The 13282-nt window shown below is 43.9% G+C and overlaps 1 protein-coding gene across 1 annotated transcript; it reads left to right on the forward strand.

Annotated features, from left to right (window-relative positions):
* The first annotated feature begins 1805 nt into the window (after window positions 1-1805).
* On the forward strand, window positions 1806-11550 carry LOC127932331 (outer dynein arm-docking complex subunit 3-like). The gene is given in 14 exon segments (XM_052527888.1): window positions 1806-2076; window positions 2611-2732; window positions 2921-2998; window positions 3138-3317; window positions 3710-3739; window positions 3741-3812; window positions 4099-4224; window positions 5114-5236; window positions 5957-6103; window positions 6508-6668; window positions 6947-7103; window positions 7251-7400; window positions 9038-9122; window positions 9217-11550. Coding segments are annotated over 14 exon segments (1641 nt in total). The 5' UTR covers window positions 1806-1997; the 3' UTR covers window positions 9348-11550.
* The last annotated feature ends 1732 nt before the right edge of the window (window positions 11551-13282 follow it).

The raw sequence follows: 13282 nt of genomic DNA on the forward strand, positions 1-13282 counted from the left end.
GCCGCCTGTGTGTGTGTGTCGAATGTGCCTTAAGATCACGATACTGTATGGCTACAGAAGGATGCCATCGCGTGCGTTTTTTACGTGTGAGGACTTTGAACAGACTTTGAAAGATGGCTAGGCCGTTTTACTTCTAGGCAAGCCGCCTTGCCTGCGCAGTGTGCTGTGTGTTTACTTTGGCTCTTCTAGGCTTTTAATGTGCCTTAAGATCACTTCTAGGTCGACTAGGCCGTTTTACTTACTTCTAGTATGGCTACTTCTAGACTTGGCTAGGATGCCATCGTCTAGGCCGTTTTACTTCTAGGCCGTTTTACGGAGAGGCCGTTTTACTTTTTTACTTTGGCTAGGCTTTAGGCCGTTTTACTTCTAGGCCGTTTTATTTTTTGGCTAGACCGTTTACTTTGGCTAGCCGTTTTACTTTCTGGCTAGTCCTTTACTTGAAACTCTCTTTGAACATAGGCACATTTTGGCTACTTTTACTTTCTGTCCTCTTGACCTTTTTGGGGGTTTTGTGGCTGACTCTGTATAATGTGTTCAATTTGAACACATGTTTTACATGAGAATTCTCCAAGTTTTTGTCAGTTTTCTCAAATGTATAATGAATTACATAGATTTTCTCACATTTCATTTACAAAAATGTTTTGCTTTAAATGCTAAATAATTTTTGCATCAGGTTTGTTAATAATATTATTTTTCACTATTGCTGCTGTTGATCTTGTATAATGGCTGCATATTGCAGTGTAGATTTACTGTAACTTACCAAAGTAAAGAAAACATGTTCTAATGCAGTATTAGTTTTGGGACTGAAGATTTGTTAAGTAGTCCATAGGCCAGTGAAAAATGTAGTCCACTTTGGGGTGGTAAAGGTTTAATAGTCTCATCTTATTCCCCCCATTCCTATGAACAAATAGATATGATGCCCACTCCAAAATAGTAGCTTTCCAAGCTTTTCACACCTTTATATGTCTTGTTGTTTGGGAATCTATGCAATAGAATGTTTGCAGGCTGATAAATACATTTTAAGGCAAGTTGGAATGTTCACATGCTCATTGAAAATGACTGTGTCAAACAACAATAGAACATTCCATTGGGTGGATCCCATCGTAAAAACATGGTACTTGGTACATTTTTGCCATCTCTTCGAAATGATTGACCTAGACTGACTCATCGTTGAAACAACACTGTTCTGAATGGCGGAACTAGATATTTCTATACTTCCCATTCTGTCTTGATATTCCCCAAAATGCATACATTTATGACCTTTGACCCCTGAAAGATTGGACCATAGAGATGTCATTACCATTCCTGTTTTTTCATACCTTAATATGTTGTATTATGAAGTGAATAACAAAGAAAATTCAATTTGTTTGAAAAGATCCCAGATAATACAACATTATTTCATACCATCAATCCTGTGGCACCAACTAACCACATAGAGGTCAAAACATAAAATGCACACATTTACCTACCTCAGAATCATGGATAGCATACCAACATGTAACCTAAATGAAAATCCTCATTAGACTTTGCCACCCCAAAGTAGACAAATATGTGAAATTTGGCCTGCTGGCCCATGGACTATCTCCTTAACCTCAAATGCAAGCTTTTGTATATTTCATTTTCAAGAGAAGGATTGTGTAAACGTGTGTTTTTGTAACAGGATGTGTTGTAAATAATAAAGTTTTTTTTTACTGCTACATACTAAATTATTATTTAAAGTTATTGTGTCTAGAAAAATACATAATTAAAGTGAGCTGAAGTCAAGTCGGTGCTGCTTTGTGGTTTGCTCTCCAGGTTCGTTCGGTCTCCAGCCTCGACCTGATAGGGAAGTCAGTGTACATGTTGCTAGGCAACGAGAGGCCATCTGAACGACGGTGTTTTCACGCGAATTCTGCTCATACAAGGACAAAACTACCTAAAAGTGCGTCAGTTTGCATCTAATGCTAGCTAGCTACTTCTAAAGTCGACTATTAGTTTGTGATTAGTGCACACTGACAATGCCGTTCAGCGCCGAGGCCATTAAGCCGCCCCTTCATGACCAAATAACAGAACTGCAGAGGAAAATTCAACTTCTTGGTAGGTTAAGACTTGCAGCAGGCTAGCTAGAACCGGTAACTTATGCTTGTTAACTAGCTAGGCCTAGTTGTGTGTGTAAACGCCATGTTGAATAGCAAATTCAGACTTTGCATTAGCGCTATCTTGCTAACATTATACTAAAGATTCAACGTTACCTCCATCTGTGAGGTTACTTACAGGTTAATTTACTCTCGCTGAGAAATGTATGGCCACATGAAGCTATGATGAAAGATAGAACGTTAACTACTAGCTACTTTGTTGCAATCATTTTGCAAGGCCAGGTGATGTGTAGGCTATGTTGCCAGCAAAATGGGCTTAGCTAGAAATAGTAAAATGTCTGTTGAGATATTTAGCCTACCTTTCCAGCCATTAACACCCCCTGAGTAATGGGGAACAGTTTGGGACACAAAAATATAAATGGCATTCAACTTTTTATGTAACAGCTAGTTCCCTGTTTCTTTGAATAAGACTAAGAGAAGGCCAAAAGTCAGTCAGAGGATGCTGAAATAACGAATTTGTGAATTCGCCCAACAGAGGGCGACAGAAGTGCATACTATGAAATGTCTCAGTCAAGCATCAAGAAAAACAGGAATTCTATCCTTCAGCTGAGGCAGGAGAACAAGAGACTACACAAGAAGTTGGCTAACGCTCTTGCTGTAAGTAAAACCGGTTATTCTATCAAAGACGTTTTGGTTTAAATGCTCAGCTTGTACTTCCCAGGTTGTTTTTCCCTGTTAGAATGTTGGAGTGCAGGGTCATATTCATTAGTGCACATCGTAACAAAACATTTTGGAAGTTGAGGTAGTCCTTCCCGGTTACAGACCGTTTTCTTTCTCTCTTCCAGGGGGACGAGCAGGTGATAAAGGAGGCCTTCCAAAGCCGAGGCATGGAGAAAGCTGCCTTCAGAAACATGTCAGGGAAGGTGGGGACATCGCAAACACATAGCTATGTTAGTTTGATGTATGTGTATTTTGATGTATTATTGTGATGTATTATTATCTGTAATGCAAATTGCCCATTGGGGATAATCAAGATGATCTATTTTGCATTCTGGTGAGCAGGCTGCTCTCAAGGTGCTGGACCAGAAGGTGTGTGACAAGATGAAGAAGCTGAACGCTCTAAAGCACACCACCCAGACGTACCGTCGTCGCCTGGAGGACCTACAGACACTGTACCAGAGTATGAAGCCAGAGAACAGGGGACCAGAGAGAGACACGGAGAGACGCAGCGAGGAGGCCAAGGTACTATATAGAGACAAACAGTGCAGCAGAGGATGCCACTGGAATGGAACCCTATTCTCTATGTAGTGCAGGACCGACTGACTGACTGATTGATTGACTGACAGATTGATTGACTGACAGACTGACTGACAGACACACACACACACAAAAATAGTGAATATGGTGGTATGAATATAGTGGAGGTGACTGATGTGTTGCCCTTGGTCCACAGAGTGAAGGAAAGGCAGCTGAGGAGCATCCCCAAAAGGTTACGCTCTTTCCTTCCACGCTGCCTCACCCCTCTGATTCTAGCCAGTCTTATCTACAATCAGAAACCTTTCAAACACTTAGCATGCCCAGCTCAGGATCAATCAACCGTCTATAAGTGTGTGTGTGTGTGTGTCGTCTTCCAGAACTTGCAGGTGCTGGAGAATCGTCTGGAAGAAAGCCCAGCTGAAGTGCCAGGAGGCTGAACACATCATGAGAGGCTATCTGAAACTAAAGGCCCACCTACAGGTTAGTCCTAGCCTGGTTCCAGATCTCTTTGTGCTGTTTCGCCAGCTCGCCCCACATTTAACTTTATGCAACCAAGCCATGCCTACATACCCTCTCCAATGTGCTCTTTGGGTAGTTGAATCCTTTTCCACGACCTACTCTAATGTCTCATTTTTGTCCTGTGTGGCTCAGTGGCTAAGTCGTGGGTTCAATTCCCGCTGGGGCTACCCATACGGAAACGTATGCACTCACTGACGTAAGTAGCTTTGGAGAAAGGCGTGTGCTAATTGGCATATATTATAATTAGGAGGAGAGCCTGACCTTCCAGTCCCAGCTGGATAAACTAGAGGCTGAGATCCTGAGACAGAGACAGGAGCTGAAGGACCTGCAGGTCCTGAACAGTGACGCACTCCTCTCCAAAGACACTGCCAAGGTGACCAGCACACATACATACCACACCTCTCCAAAGACCTCTCCAAAGACACTGCCAAGGTGACCAGCACACATACACACTCCTCTCCAAAGACACTGCCAAGGTGACCAGCACACATACACACTCCTCTCCAAAGACACTGCCAAGGTGACCAGCACACATACACACTCCTCTCCAAAGACACTGCCAAGGTGACCAGCACACATACACACTCCTCTCCAAAGACACTGCCAAGGTGACCAGCACACATACACACTCCTCTCCAAAGACACTGCCAAGGTGACCAGCACACATACACACTCCTCTCCAAAGACACTGCCAAGGTGACCAGCACACATACACACTCCTCTCCAAAGACACTGCCAAGGTGACCAGCACACATACACACTCCTCTCCAAAGACACTGCCAAGGTGACCAGCACACATACACACTCCTCTCCAAAGACACTGCCAAGGTGACCAGCACACATACACACTCCTCTCCAAAGACACTGCCAAGGTGACCAGCACACATACACACTCCTCTCCAAAGACACTGCCAAGGTGACCAGCACACATACACACTCCTCTCCAAAGACACTGCCAAGGTGACCAGCACACATACACACTCCTCTCCAAAGACACTGCCAAGGTGACCAGCACACATACACACGCCTCTCCAAAGACACTGCCAAGGTGACCAGCATGGGTATTATTATTGTAACTGAGGACTGTCCCGTATCTCTCCCCTCATGCATCACCTTACAGTCATCGATGTGTCCATCGTGTAAAGTCCAGCTGTCTGAGTTTACGGCTATTTGTTGTGAGTTGAATGCTTTTCTTTGCTGTTTGTACGAAAAACGGTAGTTAATTGACTCTCTTGGTCTCTCTCTTTCTCTCTCTCTCTCAGGCAGAGCTGCAGCGTCAAGAAGAACAGGTGTATAGGGAGAGGAAGGACAGAGAGTGTATCCTCACCCGTTACAAGAAAGAGGCAGAGGACCGTAAGGCTCAGGCTGAGAGAGTGGAGAGAAGGGTTGGTCCCCACCACTCTACACTTACATCCATAGAATAACAATGACAAGAAGGGATTTTCCTATTCAAGTCAACGTTCCATGATGGCTGGACCGGCTGCCATATTGGGTGTACCCAGGGCCGTTTCTAGTATTTCGGGGGCCCTATGCGAGATTTGGTTGGGGGCTTCCACCACCTAGTGGGCAAAACATTTCAGTGGCCACCCTCTTGGAAAATTGTCAAGTTAATGACCTGCAATTCTACATGTTTTTCCATGGGGCAGAGAGAACATTTAGCAGTTTTAAAACATATGTGATTCTACTAATTTTGGCGTCCTGGGCAGGTGCCTTGCGTGCCCGGTCAGTAATTCAGCCAGGAATACTACAATGTTTAGATAGCAACTGACCTAACAATCTTTAACATGTCAGCTGACATGGATAATTGAGTGACTGTCAGTGACTGACATAACAAGAGAAAAACTGCTGATACACAACCACATTTCAAAATTGCACCTTGTGTGTTCTACTATTGTAACTAACAGTAAGTTAAGACCCCGACTGACTTCCTAAAACAAATCTAAATAAATGTTGTGTTATGCCTAGAGACGCGGCACTGGGTGTACCCATATCAAGGAATATAACATGAGGTGCTGTGTCCATTCTATTTAGCTATATATCTACACTTCTTACATATCACTTAGTCTACAGAGTAAATGTCCTGACGTCTGCCCCCTTCCCTCCAGGCCCAGCGGGCAGCCATGCAGCCTGACGAGCTGAGTAGCGACGCCCAGCGCAGTGCCACCGGGCTGGGGGAGGAGGAGAGGGCCATCTCCACCTTCGAAGAGGCCTTCAGACGCATCAAGGAGGCCACGGGGGTCACTGACACACGGGTACGGAGAGGAGGTCATTTTATATGATTCTTTCATTTTGTGTGTCTTTGTATGCAAGTGTGTGCGTGGTACATGTGTGTTAGTTTGTCTATGCACCTACTGTATCCATGTGTGTGTATGCAAGTGTTGTTTGTTTTTCAGCTACTTGTGTGTGTGTGTGTATTAATCTATATCTGTGTGTGTATTGATCTATATCTGTATGTGTGTGTGTATTAATCTATATTTGTGTGTGTGTGTATTAATCTATATCTGTATGTGTGTGTGTGTATTAATCTATATCTGTATGTGTGTGTGTGTATTAATCTATATCTGTGTGTGTGTGTGTGTGTGTGTGTGTGTGTGTGTGTGTGTGTGTGTGTGTGTGTGTGTGTGTGTGTGTGATCCATCTCCATGTCCCTATGCAGGAGGTGGTGGAGAGGTTCATCTCCCAGGGAGACACCCAGCAGCACCTGGAGGATCTGAAGAAGGAGAACCAGAGAACCCTGGTACAGCTGAAGGAGGACAGGGACCGTCTGCAGGAACACTTCCAGGACATCAAGTACTCCGGGGAGACCAAGCTCTCCAGGTCAGTGGGCAGGGGTTAGAGGTCAAGGGTAAGGGATTACACAGCAAATGTAGCAGACCAGAGAAGTTGTAAGCGGATGCTGACACCTTCAATGGAAGGTATTATTTATTAAAACAGTGACCCTCAGAACAGATCCTTGAAGATTGTAAATTGTGGGAGAACTTGTGGGAGAAGACTTGTGGTGGAACAGAAGTTGGTCTGAAAGGTTCCCTTCCTAGTGTTGAGTTGAGTGTGTCTGTAAAGTCATTCTGATGGATATTTCTTACTGTCTTCTACAGTGGTCAGCAGATGCTGGAGGACTGTAAGCGCCACCTGCAGGCGGAGCAGGGGAGCCGTGACGCCGCCAAGGAGCGTCTGGACTGGCTGACCCGTACCCTGAACACGGTCCGGGCCGGGGTGGAACACCTATCTGACAAACTGCAGCACATCAAGCTGGTACAGAGAAGACCCCATTAACAATATAATGTACACTGACCTGAGACCCGTCAGATTCTTTAGATCAAGTTGAAACCTCGTAAATAAATGTGAAGGTGCTCAGAAACATTACGTCAATTGTGTCCTCAAACACCTCCCCTCCTCCAGGGTGACCGACTGGAGCCCCAGCTGCCCCCCGGCTCAGAGGAGTACGTGGTGGAACTGCTGTCCCAGTCAGAGCAGAAGCTGCTGTTATTGCAGGAGGAGCTCCAGGGGAAGGACCTGGCCGCCGTCATGAAGGAGATGGAGGAAGAGGAGGTGAGGAGGAGGGGGAGGAGGAGAGGTGGGGGTAAGGGGAGGGAGAGGGGAAGGACATGGCTGCCATCATGAAGGGGATAGAGGAGAGGATCAGAGATACGACTCTTCCTTATTCGTTAAACATTGACTGTTGTTGCCATAGAAATTGAATGAATGGAAAAGCCCCTTAGACCAGGGCAATTTGACAGTACACATGTGTAAACTCATTATTTTTTCGGTGGTTGCTGCTCCCAACAGTGAATGTGGTATTGTAGAGACAGACAGGTGTTTCAGACAGTACATGGAGCATCTACTCAAATAGGTCCTGTAAAGCTTTGTGACCTGAAACCATCTTCTTATTTTCCGTCCATTCGCTAAGGTTTTTGCCAGCCACTCCAGGCAGACTAGTTGCTACATACAGACCATGTTCTTTAATCTGTGCACTGGTGCTTGAATAGCTTATCTGTTCCTGGATGGAAATACGGCCATTAGGTGTTTGATCTTGATTATTAACGAGTCACAGCCAGCCGGCCACCTTGAAGTCACCCCCTGGTGTGTGTTTGAGAACACTGTGTTCAGGAGTCAGAGGGTACGGGTTGTTCAGGAGTCAGAGGGTGCGGGTTGTTCAGGAGTCAGAGGGTACGGGTTGTTCAGGAGTCAGAGGGTGCGGGTTGTTCAGGAGTCAGAGGGTACGGGTTGTTCAGGAGTCAGAGGGTAGGGGCTGTTCAGGAGTCAAGAGGGTACGGGTTGTTCAGGAGTCAGAGGGTACGGGTTGTTCAGGAGTCAGAGGGTGCGGGTTGTTCAGGAGTCAGAGGGTACGGGTTGTTCAGGAGTCAGAGGGTACGGGTTGTTCAGGAGTCAGAGGGTACGGGTTGTTCAGGAGTCAGAGGGTACGGGTTGTTCAGGATTCAGAGGGTACGGGTTGTTCAGGAGTCAGAGGGTACGGGTTGTTCGGGAGTCAAGAGGTTCTAGGTTGTTCAGGAGTCAGAGGGTACGGGTTGTTCAGGAGTCAGAGGGTACGTGTTGTTCAGGAGTCAGAGGTTACGGGTTGTTCAGGAGTCAGTGGGTACGGGTTGTTCAGGAGTCAGAGGGTATGAGTTGTTCAGGAGTCAGAGGGTGCGGGTTGTTCAGGAGTCAGAGGGTACGGGTTGTTCAGGAGTCAGAGGGTACGGGTTGTTCAGGAGTCAGAGGGTACGGGTTGTTCAGGAGTCAGAGGGTACGGGTTGTTCAGGAGTCAGAGGGTACGGGTTGTTCAGGAGTCAGAGGGTACGGGTTGTTCAGGAGTCAGAGGGTACGGGTTGTTCAGGAGTCAGAGGGTACGGCTTGTTCAGGAGTCAGAGGGTACGGGTTGTTCAGGAGTCAGAGGGTACGGGTTGTTCAGGAGTCAGAGGGTACGGGTTGTTCAGGAGTCAGAGGGTACGGGTAGTGGTACACCGTTAGCTCTTGTGATGTAGCAATGCCTGTCTGGGATTCTCTAATGACGTTGGCTTTGACTGGTCTCAAGTTGTATGCCTTTACATTTTTAAGGCAGATCTTTGTGCTTTATAGCCAACTCCTATGGTTGAATAAACAGATCTTCTTGACTAACATGTTCCCTTTGACATCTTATTATGATGAGAACAACTGTCTCTCTGTGTCTGTGGTTTTGTGTCTGTCAGTTCCATGCCAGCATCGAGGGGAAGCTGCCCCATTGCAACACCCGCATCAAGCTGCCTGAGGCTCAGAGACAGGACCCATATGATGGTGAGATGGGATCAGACGCATAATTGCATACACACCCACAGACACACAGACACACTCTATCTCGCGATCCCTCTCCCTTTTCCCTCTCTTTCAGAAGAGGAGGAGAGCGGGGACGATGAGGGTGACATTATCACCAGGGCGATACTGAAGCACCAGTCTCAGCTCATCATCGACTCCAAGACTAAGAGGAAGACCAGGACCAAGAAGAAAAAGGGCAAGCTCTGATCCTAGATCAGTTAGGCTGGCTAGAGGTCACAAGAGCCATAGAAATATAATTGCTAGAATGGGGAGTTTGTGTTTAGTGATAGGTCATAGGTCATATTTGTGCCCTGGATTGAGTGAAAATACTTTTGCTTAGATGGCATAGGGGACTTGAGTGAAATCTTACTCCTCACATATAATTATTCAGTTAGCTAAATAATTATATTCCTTATTAACTAATGGAATGCACAGTAAATGTATATTGTATATTTGGGATGATACTATAGCTAGGGGAACGTTGTGGTGGCAGATCATATAGTACCTTGCAGTCATCACATTAGCTACTTTATGAATGCAAGACTTGATTTTATCACAAAGCAGTTCAACACAAAATAATTTCCCACTTGCACCACTGATTTGTAGATTATAAAATTGTAATCAAAATAGGAATGAAAATCAATAAAAAGCTTGATTTGAAGAATTACTCAATTACTCAAGGTAAGATTGCTCTAATGCAGGGGTGTCAAACACACAGCCCGTGGGATGTTTTTTGTTGTTGTATAATATATATATTTTTGAATCTGCATTGAAATTACTTAAATATTGAAACTGTGTAGGAATCAGGGCTTGACATGAACCTTTTTAGCCTTTGGACAAGTAGGACAGATTTTTTACTTGTTTACCAAAGTCACTTGTCCGCCCCAAAAAAGGTCTGTATCACAAGTCAAAAGGGTGAGTGAAAATGAGTGAAGTACACATATCCGTGGGAATTAGGGGTGTTGAGGGTGCAGCATCACCCCCTAATAAATCACTTTATTCATAAATGAGTGATTCAATTAGTGTACTAGGCCTTTATTACTCCTGTATGATTACTGCTGTATGATTACTCCTCTTTGATTACTACTGTATGATTACTGCTGTATGATTACTGCTGTATGATTACTACTGTATGATTACTCCTGTATGATTACTCCTGTATGATTACTGCTGTATGATTACTCCTCTTTGATTACTATTGTATGATTACTGCTGTATGATTACTCCTCTTTGATTACTCCTGTATGATTACTGCTGTATGATTACTCCTCTTTGATTACTACTGTATGTTTTGCGCTGCTTTGGTGACTCTTAGCTGTCTACATTGTCCTCTTGCTTTTTGTAAATATAACATTTATTGAAATAGGCTATAGCAAATAGGAATATAGGCAATTTACTACCCTGCTGTCTGATCCAATTCTGATCAGAGTAATTGTTTGATATTGTGATTTAAAAAAACTGAAATCTATATATTCTGGTTGTCCGATTTTAAAAACTTGCACCAGGCAAGTGGACAAACCTTAAGGTTGAGCCTTGGAAATGATAATGGCCCTACATCTACAGTCTCTTCACTCTGCCCAGATTCATAACCGTCATCGGAACGAAAGCTAGACAGTCAGGGAGCATGGGGAAATTCCAAAAGCAATGGATAGAGATTTTTGCTAATTTTGACAGCTAGGAAACATAATCAATCTAAAGTGAGGCCCTATTGACCTCGGGGAAGACTGAATGCGGCACTCCTGCTCTAATTTTGTACAGGGTTTCCCAACTGCCGGCCCGCGGGTCCTCAATTTATTTGTAAATATGTTCCGATCCCCTGACCATCCACTCGAGAAAAAATCATCCTGCGGCTGAATCTAGTTGATGATCCCTGATTTAGTAGAATATACAATATAAAAACGGTTGAATTAGTCATGCCATGCATCATTTCCCTATTTCTCCGTAAAGCTGGTAAAAGAAACTCCATTTATAACAGGCCATGTTGTTACAACAGAAATGTTATACGGCATCTTCTTGTTGGCACAACAGATATTATTTCTATTTTGTACTGCTTGTATTTACTTCCTCTGTTTTACCAAGAAAAACTGGGCTGTTCTCAGATCTGTTTGTACTGTCTTGCCAAATCATATGGTCATTGTCATGCCAAACATGGTTGCCTACCCACGAAAACATTTCCTTCACTATTACTCACACCTGGGTCTCTGGAGTGGCCCAGCGGTCTAAGAGACTGCATCTCAGTGCAAGAGGCGTCACAGCAAATCCCTCGTTCAAATGCAGGCTGCATCACATCCGGCCCTGATAGGGAGTCCCATAGGGTGGCGTCCGATTTTGGGCGGGGTAGGCTGTCATTGTAAATAATAATTTGTTCTTAACTGACTTCCCTGGTTATATAAATAATATTCTGGCTTCATTAGAATTTTGGACCCACTGTCTTTACACATCAATCACGCCATTCTGTACTGTATGTCTTTACAATATGAAACAAAACACCAACTTTAATTAGTGTACTGTACACACTCTGAAACTGAAAATAATTGAATAAGTGTTTACCCTGACAATATAGTGTATTTGAATGAAACTACCGGTACCAAGTATATTGACACGTCCACTATATACTTAAGGTATTGTGAATAGTATGAAAGCATCACTTGGTTTCATAAGAACAGGTCCCCTGTTTCTGTTCTTGACTTTTTCTCTCTTTATGGTCGAAACCCATCTATTGTAATCATTTTCAACTTCATAAAAACACATTTTCCCATCTGAAGAGGTTAAATACATAAGAATACTATACTAAATGCCTATTAAGTGCCAAATAAAGTAACAGGGTTGACCGTGACAGGGTTGACAATTTCATCTTAAATCAGCCATAAATTCCCTTGTGGCAGGGGGAATGGAAGTTTGTTGTGAACCACAGGGAGGTGCAATTGAATGCAAGTTGGGTAAGAGGGTTGATGTGTTATTGCTTGAGCCACTCAGTTTTCCACCACTAAACACCCCAAAATTGGCCAAAAAAGAGTATAACAGTATCTTAAAAAGCTTCTTAGATTGATGGCACCTGACACATAAGTTCGTTTTAGTATTTAATTGTAACTTAGAATAACATTCCCTAATGCACCTGGCGTAAGCTACTTGCGGCTTTCTCAAGAACGATTATACATGGCAGACATAGAAAAACTATCTTTTGGTAAACATAAATATACCAGGTTACTACATTCCCCCATTTAAAGCTAATAACCCAACTTAAACATTTGATGATTTTCTAATAACAACCACATGCTATTTTTATATGACATTTTTTTTCGACCATGATCTCCTTAGGATCTAAAATAGTCTGGCGGACGTATCTCTAATAGAACGTCTCAGAGTACTTCACCCCTAATGGTGAAACAAAGTCCTTTTGTGGAGACTTCACAGGAAGGGGTCATCCTGGAATGGTGGTCTCAGGAAGTTGAGACTTGTTGATCTCAGGTTGTTTGTCCAACTACAACTCTGGGGAACGTTCCAATGTCCTGTCCTGCTCGTTTAAGCATTGATCCATGTCCACGGATGGAACTGGAATTCGAGCTCGGATCTGATCCACGTCTCCTTAGTCTTTGTCCACTTCTGATGATCACAGTATAGGATACTGGTCCTGAGCAATCCTCAATTGTAGCTGGAATCCATTTAGGACCAAACCCATAGTTCTTGTGTAGACATCTCCAGGTGAGAAACCTCTGAGTGTGGCTCTGTTGTCATGATTCTGTTTTTGATTCCATTGCTTTTGTTTGTATTTTCACTTTCAGGTCTGGTCTGATGAGATCCAAGGTTGACCTTAACCTCCTTGACGTCAGCATTTCTTCAGGTGAAAACCCAGTTGTAGCTTTAGGAGTGATCCTGTAGCTAAACAATAATCTGGACACCTTTGTTTCAATGCTGCCCCCTTGTATCTTCCTCATCCTTTGTGGCCTGAACTGAATGTTCTGCTAATCTGTTTGAAGATGGGTGAAAAGGGGCCAACATTATATGCGGAATTCCATTTTGTTTCATGAAACTTGTGAATTCAGTGCTTGTAAAACAAGTAGCATTGTCGCTAACCAACATCTGAGGCAATCTCATGACACTGAACTTCTCAATCGTAGTGTACGACGTGGACATGTTCACGG

The sequence above is a fragment of the Oncorhynchus keta genome, chromosome 10, assembly GCF_023373465.1.
Source record: "Oncorhynchus keta strain PuntledgeMale-10-30-2019 chromosome 10, Oket_V2, whole genome shotgun sequence".
Taxonomy (NCBI): domain Eukaryota; kingdom Metazoa; phylum Chordata; class Actinopteri; order Salmoniformes; family Salmonidae; genus Oncorhynchus; species Oncorhynchus keta.